The sequence below is a fragment of the Lynx rufus genome, unplaced genomic scaffold (genome assembly GCF_022079265.1).
Source record: "Lynx rufus isolate CCGP_SWC_20201006 ecotype Redwood Valley unplaced genomic scaffold, mLynRuf1.p SCAF_5, whole genome shotgun sequence".
Classification (NCBI taxonomy): domain Eukaryota; kingdom Metazoa; phylum Chordata; class Mammalia; order Carnivora; family Felidae; genus Lynx; species Lynx rufus.
Genome location: NW_025814867.1, coordinates 84757962 through 84778083, shown reverse-complemented (window position 1 = coordinate 84778083; position 20122 = coordinate 84757962). Strand labels below are relative to the sequence as shown.

Sequence of the window (20122 nt, the reverse complement as noted above, 5' to 3'; positions counted from 1 at the left end):
GCATTATTAATATATCCTGCAACTTTGCTGAATTCATGGATCAGTTCAAGCAGTTTTTTTGGTGGAGTCTTTTGGGTTTTCCAATAGAGTGTCATGTCATCTGTGATGAGAAAGTTTAACTTCCTCCTTGCCAGTGTGCGTGCCTTTTCTTTTTGTTGTCTGATTGCTGAGGCTAGGACTTCCAGTACTGTGTTGAACAGCAGTGGTAAGATTGCACATCCCTGTCATGTTCCTGACCTTAGAGGGAAGCTTTCACTTTTCCCCCATTGAGGATGATATTAGCTGTGGTCTTTCATAAATGGCCTTTATGATGTTGAGGTATGATCCTTCTAACCCTACGTTCTTGAGATTTTTTTTATCAAGAAAGGATGCTATGTTTTGTCAAAATGCTTTCTCTGCATCTACTGAGAGAATCATGTGGTTCTTATCCTTTCTTTTATTAATGTGATGTATTACATTGATTGATTTGCAGATATTGAACCATCCCTACAGCCCAGAAATAAATCCCACTTGATCATGGTGAAGAATTTTTTAATGTATTGTTGGATTTGATTTGCTAGTATCTTCTTGAGAATTTTTGCATCCATGTTCATAGGGCAATTGGTCTGTAATTCTCCTTTTTAGTGGAGTCTTTGTCTGGTTTTGGATCAAGGTAATGCTGGTTTCGTAGAATGAGTTTGGAAGTTTTCCTTCCATTTCTGTTTTTTGGAACAGCTTCAGGAGAATAGGTATAAACTCTCCTTTAAATGTTTGGTAGAATTCCCCTGGGAGACCATCTGGCCCCGGACTCTTGTTTGTGGGAGATTTTTGATTATTGATTCAGTTTCTTTACTGGTTATGGGTCTGTTCCAATTTTCTATTTCTTCCTATTTCAGTTTTGGTAGTTTATATGTTTCTAGGAATTTATCCATTTCTTCCAGATTGCCCAGTTTGTTGGCATATAATTTTCATAATATTCTCTTGTTATTTGTATTTCTGAGGTGTTGGTTGTGATTTCTATTCTTTCATTCATGATTTTATTTATTTGGGTCCTTTCCTTTTCCTTTTTAATCAAATCTGGCTACGGGTTTATCAATTTTGTTCTTTCTTTTAGAGAAACAGCTCCTGGTTTCATTGTTCTGTTCTACTATAATTCTTCTTCTTTTTTTCTTTCAATATCATTGATTTCTGCTTTAATCTTTATTATTTCCCTTCTTGCGCTCACTTTGGCTTTGTCTGCTGTTCTTTTTCCAGCTCCTTTAGGTGTTAAGTGTAGATTGTGTATTTGAGACCTTTTCTTCCTTCTTTAGGAAGGCCTGGATTGCTGTATACATCCCTCTTATCTCCTTTGCTGCATCCCAGAGATTTTGGGCTGTCATGTTTTCATTTTCATTGGCTCCCATGTACTTTTTATTTTTAATTAAAAAAAATTTTTAACCTTTATTTATTTTTGAGAGAGTTGGGGGTGGGGGGAGAGAGAGAGAGAGAGAGAGAGAGAGAGAGAGCGAGCAAGCAGGGGAGGGGCAGAGAGACTGAGACACAGAATCGAAGCAAGCTCCAGGCTCTGAGCTGTCAGCACAGAACCCAATGCAGGGCTTGAACTCATGGATCTTGTGATCATGACCTGAGCCAAAGTTGGACGCTCAACCAACTGAGCCACCCAGGCACCCTGGCTTTTTAATTTCCTCTTTAATTTCTTGTTTAACCCATTCATTCTTTAGTAGGATGTTCTTTAGTCTCCAAGTATTCATAGTCTTTCCAAATTTTTTCTTGTGGTTGATTTCGAGTTTCATAGCATTGTGGTCTGAAAATATGCAAGGTGTGATCTCTGTCTTTTTGTACTTGTTGAGGGCTGATTTGTGTCCCAGTATGTGATCCATTCTGGAGAATGTTCCACGCGCACTCAAAAAGAATGTATTCTGCTTTAGGATGAAATGTTCTGAATATATCTGTTAAGTCCATTCAGTCCAGTGTGTCATTCAAAGCCATTGTTCCTTGTTGACTTTCTGCTCAGATGATCTGTCCATTGCTGTAAGAAGGGTGTTGAAGTCCCCTACTATTATGGTATCGTTATCAATGAGTTTCTTTAGGTTTGGGATTAATTGACATATATTTGGGTGCTTCCACGTTGGGGACATAAATATTTACAATTGTTAGATCTTCTTGGTGGATAGACCCCTTAATTATGACATAATGCCCTTCTTCATCTCTTGTTACAGTCTTTATTTTAAAATCTAGTTTGTCTGATAGAAGTATGGCTACTCTAGCTTTCTTTTGACGACCATTAGCATGATAGCTGGTTCTTCATCTCCTTATTTTCAAACTGCATGTGTCTTTGGGTCTAAAATATGTCTCTTGTAAGCAGTATATAGATCTCACCGACCTGCTATCAAGCACCCCTCCTTTGTCTCAGGCCTCCATCCACTCCCTGCCTCTACCCTGTGTCCAAGCCATTTGCCTGTCAGGCAGCACCTCCTTCCAGAGTTTTATCTCAGATGGGGTTGTGTTTCAAAAGCCCACACTTCATACACCACCACCACCACCACCACCACCACCACCACCACCCCCACCACCCCTGCCCTTCGCTGGCCTGGAGCCACGCTGACTCTTTGGGGGAGGGTCTCACTGAGCAATGGCTGTGTGCCTGCTTGCCCCAGAAAACATTTGTGTGATAGTGCAGTGGCAGAGGTTTGGAGATTGTGGCTGATCAGAACACACAGCCAGAGCCAGAGTTTGCTGTACTCTGGTGTCTCTTGTCTCGGTACCAGCAAATGTGACTGCTCTCTGGGGTCCTCTGGGACCTTTGCCTTTGTGAAGGTTGTATGGCCTCTACTAAATGCTCTCCAAGCAAGGGAACCACTTCTCCCCGTGGTTCCCTCAGACCCTGCTGCCTACTCCTGGTGATTTGCCCTGCTTCCTCACCAGAGCACCACCAGGCACTGAGCTCCACTGTTCAATCCTGGTGGTATTGAAACCCTCTCCTTTCTTCCTGTCAGTGGTTTTGGGGGACAGATTTCTTGTTCAGTTTCCTGTGAGTGTTTTCACTCTTTCTCTTTCTCTCCAGCTACTTTCAGGGCAGTGTTTTTCCTGCACTCTCCTGATGTGCCGCACACTCCCCCTTTCTTTTTCCTTTCTCTGCAAAAATAGCTCCCTACCCTCTGTGGCTTTTCTCTTTCTCAGTTCGCCTGTCCACACTGTGTACCTGCCGAGTTCTCTGGCTCAAGTTATGCAGATTGTTGTGTTAATCCTCAGATCAATTTCCTGGGTGTGCAAAATGGTTTGGTGCTGATCTAGCTGTGTTTCAGGGACGAGACAAGCTGAGGATCTCCATGCTGCTTTCCAAAAACCCTATTAAATATTTATTGAATGTATGGAACTGTACCTTATGCAGTGTTTGTTTTAGGTGATTGAGATACAAGTACAAATCTTTGAAACCCTTCTCAGTTTGTTAAATATTTATTTAGTGCCTGCTATGTGTCACGTATGTTCTAGGAACATAATTATGTTTGAAAACATAAACATAATTCTATAGTAGTTTGTTTTTCCCAAATAAAATACTTGGTTTTGCCCAATTGTTCGAACCAAGTATTATTTTGGCCAGAGTAGCATGAGTCCTAATAACTAATTACCACCATTCCCCACCTCCCTGCTTCCAAAGGTCGAATGACATAACCATCATCACGTTTACTTCTCTCCAGTCTTTTCCACTCTTTAATTTGTGTTTCATGGTGCCTCCAGAGAGCTTTTTAACACACCGGTCTCTAGTTGGAATTCTTTTTTTTTAAACGTATATTATTTTATTTTTGAAAGAGACAGAGCACAAGCATGGGAGAGGCAGAGAGAGGGGGAGACACAGATTCCAAAGTGGGCTGCAGGCTCTGAACTGGCAGCACAGAGCCCAACATGGGACTTGAACCCACGAACCGAGAGATCCTGAGCTGAAGTCAGACACTTAATTGACTGAGCTGTCCAGGTGCTCCTCTAGTTGGAATTCTTATAAATGGCTTCCCATCGTCTACTGGAAGAGTTTACTGTTAGGAAAATGTATCAGGAAAGAAAGAAAACAAAACACGCAACACTTAATTTGAAAAAAAAAAAAGGATGAATTACACAAGCAGATAAGAATCAGAAAAAGGCATACAAATGGCAGATGAACACATGAAAAGGGTAGTACACTTTATTTAGTTCTTTGAGGAACTACAAAATAAAACCACAGTGAGACATCACTTCTCTCCTAAGGTTGGAAAAGTTGAAAATTTTGACCATACCAAATGTTAGTGATGGCTTGGGAAAATTTTAACAACATACTGCTACTACACTATTGTAGATTCATAATAAACATGTGTAGTAGTACCTATCAAAATTTGAATTTGCTTATACAGTTTGACCCAGCAAGTGCAGTTCTAAGAATCCAGATTAAAGAGCTATTTCTATGTGTGCATAAGGTTCATGTTTAAATAGTGCAAATAACATAATACCCATAGGGCAATGGCTAAACTATGGGCTGTTAACATTGCTGTTAATAACAACTCCTCCTGCTGTCAAAGTAGAGCATTCCTATAAAATCGTTCCTAAGCTGAAATGGCCTAAAATGAAGAAACAGTTACAATTAATGTATGTGGAAAAATTTTTGCTTCCAGATGCCAAAAATAATCTCTTTGAAGCTTTTCTTATAGCGTAGGACACATCTTGCTAATTCAGGCAGAGAATAAATCAAGGTAGAGTAAGAAGCTCACAGACACAGTTCAAAACTATGTGGCTTGATGCTGAGATGCAGATTATAATCCCCAGGGAAGGAACTGGGGAGCACCTCTCTCTCTGCGTGGAAGTGCGCTGCTTCTAAAATGGCTTGCTGTAAAACACATGTTGGACGCTATATTTGCCTCTTATTTTTTTGTCTCGAAAGCAAAAAATCTTCAGGTTTCTTTTGGTTAGTGAAAATGAGTAACGTAGGCCTTTCGTAAAAGTGAAATGGCCTAATGTGAACTTGGAAAAAGTGGGAGATCCCTGTATCTCAGGCACGCTAAGTGAAAAGAGTAGGATGGTGTTTATATTTGTTGTGCAATCCTGTTTTACCAAATGAGAACTAAGGAGTGGAGGGGCTAGCCCAATAACTAAAAGGAAAAACTGCATTAGGAATTCTGCCTATTGAAACAATATTTGGGGGTGAAGCATGTTTAAACATGAACATTTCAAAAAAAAAGAAAAGCATTAGCCAGATCTGATGGATATGCATGGTTGGGAGCTACACATGTACAATGTTACGTTCTAATTCTGGTGAAGGGTACGTTGGGCTCTTTCTCTACAGCTTCACCTTTTGCTGGGACCTTTAAAACTACTGATTTGTCTGTAGTTCTTAAGCCTGTCATATTCAGACATCATTGCGTGCCCTTGAGTAGGCTGTTCCTTCTGCCCAGGGTATCCTGTCCCTGTTTGTCTCTTTCTCTACTCTCCTTTCACGTGCTTCAACCAAGAACCTCTCTGTATTTCCATCTTATCTTACAAGAGCAGGTTTTGACATTTCTCTCATAGCTTGAACCTTTCTATCTTGAGTTGAATATTGGATTATTCATTCATTAGAGAACAATATTGCCATGACCTGTATCATTCGTTGGAGAGTAAGGAAACCAGTAGCAGCCAGAACCTAGCAGATCATGGGAACACGGCTTGTAGTGCTTTGACCCCAGAGTTTTCACATCAGTACAACTGTGTTCTTTGAAATGCATTTTCAGGCTTCAAGGCTTATTTTTCCTATCACCACCAGCAGTGTCATTTGTATTGCTTAACTGTTCTTTGATACCTTTACCACCCATACATAAATATAAATTATATTTCAGAGTGTTTTATGTTTTAGAGCTATGTGCTTAATAAGCACCTTTATTGAATTTTGTGTAAAAAAACCAGTTGGTTATTGCCAGTCTGAAATTTTGGTTCCTAATCTCAGCCTTCTTTCTCCATTGAAAAAAAACAAAACAAAACAAAACCTATTTCTGTGATACGGTTCTGGTAGTTTGAAATTTCTTAAGAATGCATCCATTTCCATGATAATGCACATGTTATTTTTGCATGCATCTCTTTGCTTGCATGTCTGTTTTCTCTCTCTCTCAACCTCTCTCTCTCTCTCTCTCTCTCTCTCTGTCTCTCTCTCATACACACACATACACACACGCACACACATACACACACACAAACACACACACACCACAATCAAAAAAACGCCTCGAGAGTACAGATCACATACCTTTTCATCTTTGACCTTCCAATGACTGGTAGTACTACTTGGTACAGAGTGGATACTCAACTTTTGAAGGAATTGTGTCCTGATGGCTATTGAATATTTGTAAATATTCTCAGAGACCCATTTCTGGGGCCCAAATAGATCTCATTGTCAGACTGCTAATAGGTTTAATATCACACTTCTAGAATCAAGAATTTGATCAAAGGGCACATGGGTGGCTCAATCAGTTAAGCATCTGACTCTTGATTTTGGCTCAGGTCATGATCTCACAGTTCATGAAATCGAGCCCTGAGTTGGGCTCTGCTCACAGTGTGGAGCCTGCTTTGGATTCTCTTTGTGTCTCTCTCTCTCTCTCTCTCTCTCTCTCTCTCTCTCTCTCTCTGCTTGCATGTGCTATCTCGTTCTCTCTCAAAATAAATAAACTTAATTTTTTTTTTCAACGTTTATTTATTTTTGGGACAGAGAGAGACAGAGCATGAACGGGGGAGGGGCCGAGAGAGAGGGAGACACAGAATCAGAAGCAGGCTCCAGGCTCCGAGCCATCAGCCCAGAGCCCGACGCGGGGCTCGAACTCACGGACCGCGAGATCGTGACCTGGCTGAAGTCGGACGCTTAACCGACTGTGCCACCCAGGCGCCCCTCAAAATAAATAAACTTAAAAAAGAAAGAATTTGATCAAGACTTTTCTAAAATTCTTCAAAGACTTGATCATAATACAGTATAACTATTGAATGTGCTTATAGTCAAATTTTTTCCTTTTCTCTGGACATTTAAGTTAGGGTATGTTGTGTGGAGGTGGGGACAGTAAAGCATAGATTTATTTATGCTTATTCATTTTGCAGGTGGAATATAAGATGAACATTCCTTAGTACTACAAGTGTTTAGTATCTTACAAAGATAACATTTCCAAATTATCCTTATTCTCACATTTCCAAAGATGAAATTTAATTTCATTTATATCTCTTGGGAATTGTTTTTCCAGATATAAGTTTGAGATATTGAACTCAAACACATTTATGCTTTATTCAACATACAAAATGGTTTGATGTACAATTTATGGGTATTTTACATTGCTTTATCAGTAAGTATAAAGAGAACAGATACTGTTTCATTACGTGTTAAAATTTCTAAACCATTATGTGTTAAAATTTCTTTTTCTGCAGAGATGTCATTGAAAACAACATGGATTTTATGGGATTAATTATAATGCAGAACAAATTAAAGCAAGAAACCCCTGGAGTACTTGAAGATTTGCATAAAGCCAACATTCGCACGGTCATGGTCACAGGTTGGACTTTATAAAAGGACACAGGAAAAATTGAGTGTGACTCTTAGAGTTCAAGTTATATAATGTGGTGGAATGACCAGACAGTTATAAAAGCACATAGTGGCTTCATCCTCCCATGCCCCATTTCAGCTCAGAATATTCTTCAAAGTTATAACTTTGTAATACTCTTTTAAGGGCTAGCAAGTTCTATTTATAGAAACAGTAAAATGGTGAAGGGCATACTGTAAAAATTTAGATACTGCTCCTTTTTTGTTACCTCTCTTTAATAATACATTATAGCAGTTATTATATCTTGTGCTATTTGCAGGTTTGTTTTCCCTATTAGAATATACGATTCTAGAGGGTGAAGACAATGTTTTGTTCATTTTGGGGTCTTCTGCAATTTTTAAAACTGCGCTAGATGCATGAAAAATGATTAACAGATATTTGTTAGAATTACATTTTTATGTATAAGAGTATGTTCATTATCATTGCTTGAATGCATACTAGTGAAGATAGCCATTGTTTGATTTGTTTGTGATTTTTGACTATTCTAAGTGATTCTCCTGGTATTATGCTGTTGATAAATATTATGTAATTCCCATTCCTTAGCTTTGTGAAACTGTGGCAGCTCCTAAGTGTTTTTTCTTAGTAAATAATCATAATTAAGGTAGTCACTTTATGGCTTTATATATTCACTAAGCCTTATATGGAAAGGGCATGTGTACATTTTTTTTTTGTTTGTTTTAGACTCTGAGACCCTTCCAGTAGTATACTTATTACTATGTAGCTCAAGTAGATACATTTATTAGCATCCCAGCAAGTCCTTGCCTCTAATGATTCCTCCTTGAACGCACTTTCCTCTTTCTCTGCTGTGACAAACTGTGGCTTTGGTTCCCAAGGGGGGTCACTCTTGTCATAGGAGGATGCCCTTGGAAATAATGTGTGGAAATTGGGGGAAGAAGTAATATTGCCCTTCCGTTCTGACAGCAGTGAACTTCTCATACCTTTGCTGGCTTTTCACATATGTTTATATTTTCTTCTCTTGAGCCTGTCCTTACAGGACTTCTTTTCAGTTCTTGCCTTTTCACAACGGAGAGGTTCTCTTTATATCTTGTAAAGATTGCATTCTTGTTACCTTCTTTATCTTTTTGCTTTTGTAATCCATTCTTTTTTTTTTTTTTCCCCCTGTGATTTTAGGCATTCTTGTACAGACTACCGGTCACTCTTGAGTTATTTCAACAAATAGTTTTTGAGCACCTGCTGTGTGTGTGACACGGTGCCAGGCATTGGTGGGTGCTACCAGTGCATGACAAAAAGATTCAGAATGTATCTGACTTTAAAAAGTGTGGGTAAGAGTGGTCTGTTTAGCATATGTGTGCTGGAGTTATTTGAGGCTTCCTTTGAAAAGTATGTTTTGATTTTTGCTATTTTGAAGCTCCAAGGGTAAGACTGTACAGGATCCTCATTTTGCCAAGCATAGTCGGGGGTAATAGAGATTCTGGATAAGTATTGTTGTCAAGTACATTTATGTTTCCATTTTAATTTTAACATATTGTCAATATTTTGAACATTAGGTGACAACATGTTGACTGCTGTCTCTGTGGCCAGAGACTGTGGAATGATACTACCTCAGGATAAAGTTATTATTGCTGAAGCATTACCTCCGAAGGATGGGAAAGTTGCCAAGATAAACTGGCATTATGCAGACACCCTAACACAGTGCAGTAATTCATCAGCCATTGACTCGGAGGTAATGTCAAGATGATTTTTTCCTTTTGAAGCTTGCTTGTTTGAATTTAGTCTGAAGAAATAAAAAGTGGTGCATTAAAATACAACACAACAAAACATAAATGAAAACAGACGCCTGGGCTGTCTCCTCAGAGATTGATTCATTAGGACTAGGTAAGACCCAGGTACCTCAAATTGTGGATATTTAGCCAAAGCTGAGAAGCACCATTTTAAAGTATAAGAATCCCAGGTATTTATCCTATTTTAAAAGTAGCGATAAATGATACAAGTGGTCCATAATGTTTCATTCATGCATTATTTCAAACTGAAGCTGATGTTTAGCCTTTGTTTATTTGTTTTAAATAAGCATCACTGGATGATTACCTTAACATTGAGTTTCTTTTCACTTTCAAAAAATGTTAAACTTTGATTGTTTTATGTAAACTATCAAATGAAAGAATTTAGTTTTGGATCTTATTTATTTGTTTATTTATTTATTTATATGTTTATTTTTGAGAGAGACAGAAAGAGCGAGCCTGAGTTGGGGAGGGGCAGAGAGAGAGGGAGACACAGAATCAGAAGCAGGCTCCAGGCTCCAGCAGAGAGCCTGAAATGGGGCTTGAACTCACGAACTGTGAGATCATGACCTGAGCTGAAATCGGACACTTAACTGACTGAGCCATCCAAGCACCCCATAGATCAGATATATTTAAAATAGGATTGGGGTGCCTGGGTGGCTCAGTCGGTTGAGCATCTGACTTCGGCTCAGGTCATGATCTCACAGTTTGTGAGTTCAAGCCCCGCATCGGGTTCTGTGCTGACAGCTCGGAGCCTGGAACCTGCTTTGGATTCTGTGTTTCCTTCTCCCTCTGCCCATCCCCCTCTTGTGCTCTGTCTCTGTCTCTCAAAAATAAATAAATGTAAAAAAAATTTTTTTTTTTTTTTAATTAAAAAATAGGATTGTATTACTTGGTTTGGCTGCCTAAATATTGTTTTGAATGTCTTGTACATAGGCTATTCCAATTAAATTGGTCCATAATAGCTTAGAGAATCTTCAAGTGACTCGTTACCATTTTGCAATGAATGGAAAATCATTTTCAGTGATATTGGAACATTTTCAAGACCTTGCTCCTAAGGTTAGTGACTTGGGTTTATGTATGTTTGTGTTCACAAGAATACATTGTGAATAGTATTTTAAAGAAATTCATATTTTTTTCAGTTGATGTTGCATGGCACTGTTTTTGCTCGTATGGCACCTGATCAGAAGACACAATTAATAGAAGCATTGCAAAATGTAGAGTAAGTATTGGTGGTGTTTTATTTTTATGAATTGTAATTTCATTTTCAAACCCAGAAAAGTAACTGATATTTCATGTGTATAGAATTGTCACCTGCAAGATAGGTGATAACTCTAAGTGCCTCTTTACAAGAGGCTCATGTACTCATTTATTTAGCGAAAATAAATATCCACAATTCCTTTCCCAGGTAATATCTTTTAGATAGAGTTCATTTACTCAGCTTCTAGAAGTGACTTTATAGTTTCTGTAAATAATTATGTTTCCAATTTTAAAGGGAGAAATCTTTACTGATAACCTTAAAAGTAGGTTACTAAAGACTGTACAGGCCCAAGACCTTTGTTCTACAGATTAGGAAATTAAGATGCCAAATAATAAACTATTTGCCCAGCTTGTGACAGAAATGGGACAATAACCCAGGTCATTTGACTTGCAAGCTGGTGCTGTTTACAAAGCAAAATGCCTGTGGTCAGTGTGGTAAAAAGATTTGTCAGTTTCAGTGGGGAGGTCTTGGTCTGTTAGCTGTTCATAATGTATTAGAAAATCCTTTTTTAGAAAAAATTTTTAGTGAAAAAATTTTTAATGTTTGTTTATTTTTGAGAGAAAGAGAGTGTGAGCATAGGAGGGGTAGAGAGAGAGGGAGACACAGAATCTGAAGCAGACTCCAGGCTCTGAGCTGTCAGCACAGGGCACGATGCAAGGCTCAAACTCATGAAGTGCGGATCATGACCTGAGCTGAAGTCAGACACTTAACTGACTGAGCCACCCCGGTGCCCCTGAAGAAATATTAAGTTAAATGTTGTTTATTTTAAAAAAATTAATCGACATAATTTTTGTTTCTCAGTTACTTTGTTGGAATGTGCGGTGATGGGGCAAATGATTGTGGTGTAAGTATGGTTTCTGTGATTTATAATTCTTTCTCTACCCAAGTCCCATTCACAAAACTTAACTCCTTTTCTTCTTCAAACCATTAGGCTTTGAAGAGGGCACATGGAGGCATTTCGTTATCAGAGCTTGAGGCTTCAGTGGCATCTCCCTTTACCTCCAAAACTCCTAGTATTTCCTGTGTGCCAAACCTTATCAGGTAGCACAAATTGAAAATTTTCCCATTATCTCTTTGTGGCTTGCTCTAATAATGTAGAAAAAAATTATAGAAATGAGTATGAATTTGTTGTAATGGTGTATTAGTATATTCTATACCTTAGTTACCAACTGGTTGCTACTTTTCATTTCTTTCAGTTCTGCTTTGGTTTAGTTCTTTTGGTAGAAAAGTGCTTTGTTGTAGCTGTTGAATGTTGCTATTCATCTGTCAAGATATAATTGTGATTTGGAAGAGGAATTCAAAATGCTTTTATTCACATGCCAACATTTGTTTTCATAGGGAAGGCCGTGCTGCTTTAATGACTTCTTTCTGTGTGTTTAAATTTATGGCTTTGTACAGCATTATACAGTACTTCAGTGTTACTCTGCTATATTCTGTGAGTACCAACATTGCTTATAGAGATGCTGCTTAGTGTTAAGGCATTTAAGCTAAAAAATTGAGTATGTATGCATCTACTAATTATGAAACTTACATAACTAGCATCTGTAAGTTTTCCTTTGGTTTGTTATATTTTGAGTAGCAGATTGAAAATCTCATTGATCTAGAATAGCATTTTCTTTAAGGCTGACAACTGTGGCTAAAGCCTCGTGAATAAAAGATGATTGTATTCTTTTTTTGCCTTTAGCTCAGATTGGGCGTCTTTCTTAGAACTCTTCAAAATGTCAAGCTGTGACATATTTCAGAATTGTAGTTAACCTTGCGATACATTTTCAGAAAAGGTCAGAATGAGAAAAGATGTTTCAGCAGTAGTTTGTAGGACTTTATGCACTTGGAGAAAAAGTGTAAACAGTGATGTCCATAGGTAATCCACTGGATTTTATAATTGCAGTGAGATCACTTTAGAGTTTTCTCAAAATTAACATTAGTGACATGCCAGGGAGTCTTTGTGAAAATATCCCTTCTACCTTGTCGGAAGTATCAGGAGGGATGGTGTTAGATATTAAGGAAGCTTTGAGGTACTAATTTTCAAGAATGTTGAATATTGTGAGTAAAAGCTTGTGTTTCCTTTTTGCCAAAAGGTTTAAGATTTATATTGAATGAATTTTTAGGAGATGCCTTTTATATTAATAAATTGAATGTTTGCAAACGTATGTTCTATGTCACTAATATCAAAGGCAAATGTGTTTTAATTTTTAAGCAAGTCCAAGTGTCATTTTAAAGTTGTCTTTATCAGGGTTGAGGGGGAGTGCATGGAGGGGGGCAACTGAAACCAAGGGAGGAAAATCTAAAGCCAGGGAAAATGGTATAAAAATAATTTCTGAAAACTAATTATGTTTTAAAAATCACTTCTGTAGATCTTAAGTAACCTGGGAGACTTCCAGTTTCTCTTCATTGATCTGGCAATCATTTTGGTAGTGGTATTTACAAGTGAGTATTTTGCTTTACTGTCGATTTAAAAGCATATGAAATTCTGATGTAACTCATTAAACTTTGGTAAATTTATATCAATAATTATAACAGTGCATACTTCTTCAGATTCCCTGTAAATATGTTCTTTTACTACTCATTGTTTTCCTTTGCCCTATTTTATTGTTCTCTGTCCATGTTTTTCTGAAATATTTGAGAATAAGTTTGTGTTATCATGCCCCTTTGTCTCTGAATATTGTGTATATTGCCGTAAAACAAAGCCATTCTCTGACATAATTAAACATAGTTATGGGGCACCTGGGTGGTTCAGTCAGTTAAACGTCCGATTTCGACTCAGGTCATGATCTCAGTTTGTGGGTTCGAGCCCCGCATCAAGGCTCCGTGCTGACAGCTCGGAGCCTAGAGCCTGCTTTGGATTCTGTGTCTCCCTCTCTGTCTGTTCCTCGCCTGCTCGTGCTCTGTCTCTCAAAAACTAAACATTAAAAAACAAAACAAACCATAGTTACAAAGATCAGGAAATTTAACACTCATACAATATTATCTAACCCACAGCCCATAATCAAGTGTTGTCATATATCCAAATAATATCTTTTCTACTTATTTTGTTCCCCTAGTTCTCTAGACCAGGATTTAACCCAGGCTCACAAATTTCATTATCTTTTCTCTTTAGTCTTTTTTTAATCCAGAATATTACATCAGCCCTTTTTTGGGCATCTTGATGTTGACATTTATGAAAGAAGAGAAACCAAGTATATGGATGTCTGATGTAGTCTCTTTAGACTTGGGCTATGAATTCTTGGCAGGAACATGGCAGAAGTGATGTTGTATCCTCAGTACAGCATATGAGGAGACACAAGATGTTGGTTTATTCTGGTCTTTGTGATTATATAAAAATAAGTAATGATGTAATGGGATATGACCCATTTAGTCAAATGAATATTCACAAGTTCATATTGGAAATAAATAGGGAGAGAAGGGAAAGCTCTTCCTGAGAGTAAAATGCAAACTAATAAATATAGAAGGAATGATGGGCTTAGACCACGAAAAGACCCTGATCTGATTCATCTGTTAAAACAGCTAATTCTATCCTGTGCATTAGACCAGCATCTCTGGCCTCTACCCCTACGTGCCAGTAACACAGCCACGGTTGTGGCAACCAAGAATATCTCCAGACATTGCCAGATGTTCTCAGGGGTCAAAAGCATGTTGGTTGAGAACCACTGGATTAGATCGTCTTTAGTGGATACTAAAACTGGCGAGTGAAAGTTTAATGAGGAACAGGATTTTTACATAGTTTCAATATCTTTTTACAAATTACTTATCAATTATAAAGAGGAATGTTGTGGAGAAACTTGGGGGGCATCACCTTAATAAGTGATCAAAGCCTTTTTTGGTTACGGTTATGTTTATATAGCTTCCAACCTTTGTTAATGTCTTTTTAAGAGGAGAAAATATGTATTATTACTGTAGATTTGCAATTAAAGATTGAGAAATAAATAAATTTTTAGTTGAACATACAAGGATGGTGATTGATGTTATAGTTTATGTTTAGTATTCTTTTTACTTATACTAGTGTTTCTCTGAATTTCAGTGGGGTAATGTAAAAGTACTCATGAAAAAAATAGTACACTTTTGAAAAAGCCTAAATTGTTTACTTTTACAGATTACTTAAATCTGTATGACATCTGGATTGGGTTTTGGACAATTTTTATAGTAAAGATTTGTTAGAAATAAATTTAAGTTCCTAAATGAATCTGAGTTTTATAGCAACTAATTTAGATAAAAACTCCTCCTGTTTTTCTTCTCAATATAGTGAGTTTAAATCCTGCCTGGAAGGAACTTGTGGCACAAAGACCACCCTCAGGTCTTATATCTGGGGCCCTTCTCTTCTCCGTTTTGTCTCAGATCATCATCTGCATTGGATTTCAATCTTTGGGGTTTTTTTGGGTCAAGCAGCAATCTTGGTATGAAGTATGGCATCCACAGTCAGAGTAAGTTGGTCAATCCATTTAAAAAATGTGTGTAAGATATGTGTAACATGTATGCATGTAAAAATATGTTTTAAAATTTATATAACAGTTCACAGGCAGCTTGATTAAATAGTTAAATTATTTGGCTTATATTTGATTATAAATATTATGGTAACTCCTTTTATCTGTAGAAAGATGGTCAGGCAAGGTCCTCATGGTCACTACCAACATGAGGATATTGGACCAGTTTCTTAATTTGCTACTGAGCTTTGCTTTCCTTACCTGTAAAGTGAGAAAGTTGAAATTAATCACTGGAGTCTTTCCTAAACCCAGAATGTTTGTGTCGAACTTTTCTACCCTAAGTTTAGGAAATAGCATTTTAAAACAAACAATAGAAAAAAAACTCGTAAAAAAAGTGCCAAGTGCTTCTCTTACTTATAGGTAGAGTGTTCTGTCAGTGACAAATTATGATAACATTATTTTAATTAATCAAACATGTAAGCCATTCACTAAGGTAATTTTGTAGAATTAAATTTTTAGATGCAAACATTTATTTATAGTTTGCTTATAATGAAAGGAGATTGTCTTTAAAAGTTTCAGGAAACTTGGGGCGCCTGGGTGGCTCAGTCGGTATAGCGTCCAACTTCGGCTCAGGTCATGATCTCGCGGTTTGTGAGTTCAAGTCCCACGTCGGGCTCTGTGCTGACATCTCGGAGCCTGGAGCCTGCTTCAGATTCTCTGTCTCCCCCACTCTCTGCTCCTCCCATGCACATGCTCTGTCTGTCTCTGTCTCTCAATAATAAATAAATGTTAAAAAAAAAAATTTTTTTTAAAGTTTCAGGAAACTTTAAGAAATTTAACATTACTGTTTGCTTATATGTACATATGGACACTGCACATAAAAAGAAATAGATGGAATTGTTCCGGAGTATCTTTCCAGAGTTCATTTGTAGCAGATTAACATTTTGTTACTACTTGCCTGTGCTTATGTAGTTAGTGTTTTAGTAATGGGTATTACCTGTGTTTGACTGTCCTGCCCACCTGGGAGTAGAGCTCAAAGAGCACCATACATCGGTGAGAATATTGAGGGTCGTCTAGGTGCCAGGTGCTTTCCTAGGCATTGACAGAGTCATCCCTCATTCCTTAACAGTAACCCTGTGATGGCACAGGTGGTATCCACACTTATAGGTCAGGAAATGGGCTGAGAAATAAAGTAATATTTCCTCGATTAAGCCAAAAAATTGGTAGAGCTAAGGTCAGACCTAAGGTCTGTTAACCTTTACTGTGTTAAAATTACTCTCAAAATTTGATTTTTTAAAAAATTTTACCCCAGTATAATCCACATACAGTGTTATATTAGTATCATCCTTAAATTTAAACAATGAGTGGGGCTTATTTATTATGACGTTTCTTCTAGTTTTTTAAACTGATTGGAATGTGACTAAAGAGAAGAGACACTTAACGCTGGTGTTGCCTGTTCCATATATTTTACCTTGATGTTGTTGGATCTCTTCCTATAAGCACCACCTTATTTCTATTTATGTTATGATAGTGATTGAGGACAGTGAACTTTTGGGAAGTGAGTATTGTGTTTAGTAATGTAAACATTTTTTGTGTTCTAGTGCTTGTAATACGACGAGAAGCCTGTATTGGAATTCTTCATACTTGGACAATGAAACCAAACCTGATACACATAATATACAAAATTATGAAAATACCACAGTGTTTTTTATCTCCAGTTTTCAGTACCTCATAGTGGCAATTGCCTTTTCAAAAGGAAAACCCTTCAGGCAACCTTGCTACAAGAATTGTAAGTTTGGCATTTGTTGTGATTTCTTTTATCCTGCTTCCTTTCTTTAAAAATAATGTAAGAAGAGTAGAGTTGAAACTGTTCTTTCAATGTGAAATAGGTCTTCATGAATAGAATGAACCTAGTGATTTAGATGTTTACTGTCTTGTTTTGTTCTCATGGGAGCTGCCAGTCTAAAGTTTAAAATTGAAGCCACCCTGTTCTAAACATTCCTGGTTTTCACATCCTATTGCTTCTGGCTCCAGCTTTTATTTTTACAGCACGTTGCAGACAGAGTTAGAATTAGAAGCAGGAACAGAGGATCTTCAGTTGGAACAGTGGGTATTGCTCTCTGCTGCTGGGCGGTCTGCACAGTGCCAACTGTCTTCCTGTCATTTTTGACACTGGTGCAGACAGCGTTCACCTGCAGTTCTTTCTTTCTGTCACCTCTGCATCCACTGCCGAAACGGCCAGTAGAAGGGAGTCTTGTGCCGATGTCAAACTTGTCTACCTATGGCAGTAGGAGATAGCCTTTCGATTAATCAAAATTGGAGCTTATAGGGAAAAACATCAATTGCCAATTTTTTTTAAAATTTGAGAATATACTAATGTCTGGGACAACTTAATTTTTTTCATATAAAACTTCAGATATTTGCAATATTATAGTATAGAATGAATAGTAGTTATTCTTTGTTGTAGATGTAAAGAAATGCTGGTGTTCTACTTGGCAAACTGGTCACAGATTTCGGTAAATTATACCTGTCACGTCAGTTTACAGCGCATTTTCACATTATTTTATTCTTCTACCCTATGTGGTTTGTAGGTCAAGTTTTATTGCTTCATACATTTGGACAGGTTAAGATGATTCAAGTATCAATATTGTCATCTGTTTTTACTTTTTTTTTTTTTTCACAAAAACTGATCTGATATTATCTAATAAGTAGAAAGTATATTACTGAGACCATATTGGAAGCATGCTTTGGGACAAAAAGCCTTCCATCGAAGGTCAATCACTTCTTCTAAGAGGACTTTGTACCTAAGTTAGCTTTAGTTGAGGTGAACTTAGTGAAAGTTGATGTATGTGTTTTAGTTTTAGTTCCATATTTTTAAATTTCAAGGAAATACTTAGCATGCCCAAGGTTAGCTGAAACATCTGTCAGAGAATAATGCCTCCCCCCCTTTTTTTAATTAAGAAAACTGGTGTTCAGACTGTTTGGTAAGCAAGACAGCTGTGTCAGGAAAGTTAATTTTAGAGGTCTGAGAAAATCTACCATATCCATGCTTCTCCAATTAAAAAAAAGATTGTTTTCCTATTTTAAACGCATCTTTTGTGTTATTTAGAAAACTTCAAAAAACTTAAAGGCTTTGTATTCCCATGTAATTTTGTATTAAGGTATTTTATATTCCAATTTAATTTCAAATTCACTTGAATAAAAAATAATCCCAATTGTTGATCACTGGCCTATTTTTGTTAGAACATGATTAAAAATTGTGGTTTGGCAGAAATATAGCCACAAAACTTTTGTCCTTAATATAAGCAGTTTGTGCATGTCTGTCAGTGGATAAACAGAAGTGCATGCTATCTTAAAACATGCCTGCTAGAAAATAAAATAGGAACACTAAAGTCAACATATACATATTTTGCTAATTTTCACATCTTGTCTGCCTGTCATTGGAGTCTCCTAATCTTGGAGTTACTGATGAATAAAGAAAGAAAAGTAGAAAATAAGAAGTGACAGAAATAAAGTCTAACTTTATAAAGGAATATACAATGTAAAGTATAAATATAGTTGAAATAAATGGAGAAAAGGTTAAGGCTTTACTAGAGTTGACATTAGCTTTTCATTTTTTACTGTAGAATAGACAGTTAACAGTTCTTTGCCAGGACTTGCTAGTTGCTGTTCTCTGTATCTAAATAGTAAAACGTGTGAAACCTATCTTGAGATTACTGTTTTTAAAAATTAATATCTGTCTTAGGCATTTAAGGCAGTCTCTTCAGAGTTTTTTTTTTTTTTTTTTTTTTTTTTTTTGTTCTCTTCTACTGGTTGGATTCTAAATAAAACCAAATTTCAGTCTGTGGTGACCCATTTTCAACTTTAGCTTAGCCCACTTATATTTTCTCCTTTGACCATGCTATCATTTCGAGGCCCATGATGATACAGACTTAATTCTTACACTCTCATTTAACTAGATGTGATTTCTTGGGATTTGGCTTCAGTTTTTGCTCCAGTTTCTTGACTTGACCCCTATAACTCCTGCTTGTGACATCCTAGTCCTCTCTCAGTCTGTGAAGACATCACTACTGAACTGCCAGGATCTCTCTTCCTCAGGGTATATGCATTTTTTCCTGTTCATCTGCCAGGCCTGAATTGGTTGGAGCAGATACCTAGAGGCCCTGCAGGATAAGCTGGCCTTTCAAAGATAAGAAACTGAGTAAGGAAGGGCGAGGGGGTGGGGGGAGAGGAGGGAGAATTAGGAATAAAAAGACTTGAAATTTGTGGTTATGGGTCAGAAGATCCCAGTTCATATTTTTTGAGGAAGGAACAGCTAGAGAAGTATATATCAGAGTCGTAAACAAGTTTGTAGGCTTATTTATCCTATGTAAGGGTTTATTTTTGAGTCACATACCAAGGGGAATATAAAAGAAATCCTTCTGGTGCTTGATTTTGTTGCCACATTCCGTCAAAATGGTCTGGTATCATCAACAACAAATCTGTGATGCCCTAAGCTGGGACATATTTAATAACTTTAATTTACTTATTGCTTTGCCTTTTAAGGACTAAGTCTGCTCTTCCCTATGGTATCCTCATCATGTTAGTTAAAATACCTTGACTCCAAAGGACTTGTTCCCTGTTCACACAGCTTTGTGGTAGAATCTAAATCTTTTAACTTACGGAACATTGTTCCCTGATCTCCAGTTACCACCAACACAGAATTTGTTTTGATTGCTGTCTTCTGGTGAAGAGCATTACTTGTACTTCAGTAGCAATGCCAGCAGAGTCCAGGAGCAGAGAGCACAGTTTACTAGAAACTCTGTACCTCTCAAAAACGAATACCTGATTTTCTCATTCTTGGTTTCCCTATTGATCTTTTCATTGCAGTGGTTATATACATCTGCCAACCACGCACCTCCCCATCAGATTTCTTTGAATAGTGCCTCTTTTTCTCCCCTGGCTAAACAGAGGAGAGGTTCGACTGCTTATTTTCTGCTTCACATGGAAAATCTTGGCAGATTTTTAGAGGTGTGATCAAAGGTGTGTCTTTCTAGGAGAAAGACAGGAACATTTGAGAAACACTGTTGAGGTAGATGTAAGACATTTGTGAGCCTGAGTAAAGGAAAACAAAAAAAACATTGTTTTTTTCTGGCAACATGTCAGGAAGTA

General features: G+C 37.3%; 1 protein-coding gene across 3 annotated transcripts in view; it reads left to right on the top strand.

Annotated features, from left to right (window-relative positions):
- ATP13A3 (ATPase 13A3) overlaps positions 1-20122 on the top strand; it is an 89476-nt gene that overhangs the window by 52301 nt on the left and 17053 nt on the right. For all 3 annotated transcript variants that reach the window (XM_047099243.1, XM_047099242.1, XM_047099244.1), the window contains 10 exons: positions 7381-7505; positions 9062-9237; positions 10229-10351; positions 10435-10514; positions 11355-11397; positions 11485-11594; positions 11892-11988; positions 12908-12980; positions 14794-14971; positions 16573-16760. In XM_047099243.1, coding sequence (XP_046955199.1) covers positions 7381-7505; positions 9062-9237; positions 10229-10351; positions 10435-10514; positions 11355-11397; positions 11485-11594; positions 11892-11988; positions 12908-12980; positions 14794-14971; positions 16573-16760 — 1193 coding nt within the window. The remainder of the gene's footprint in view (positions 1-7380; positions 7506-9061; positions 9238-10228; positions 10352-10434; positions 10515-11354; positions 11398-11484; positions 11595-11891; positions 11989-12907; positions 12981-14793; positions 14972-16572; positions 16761-20122) is intronic.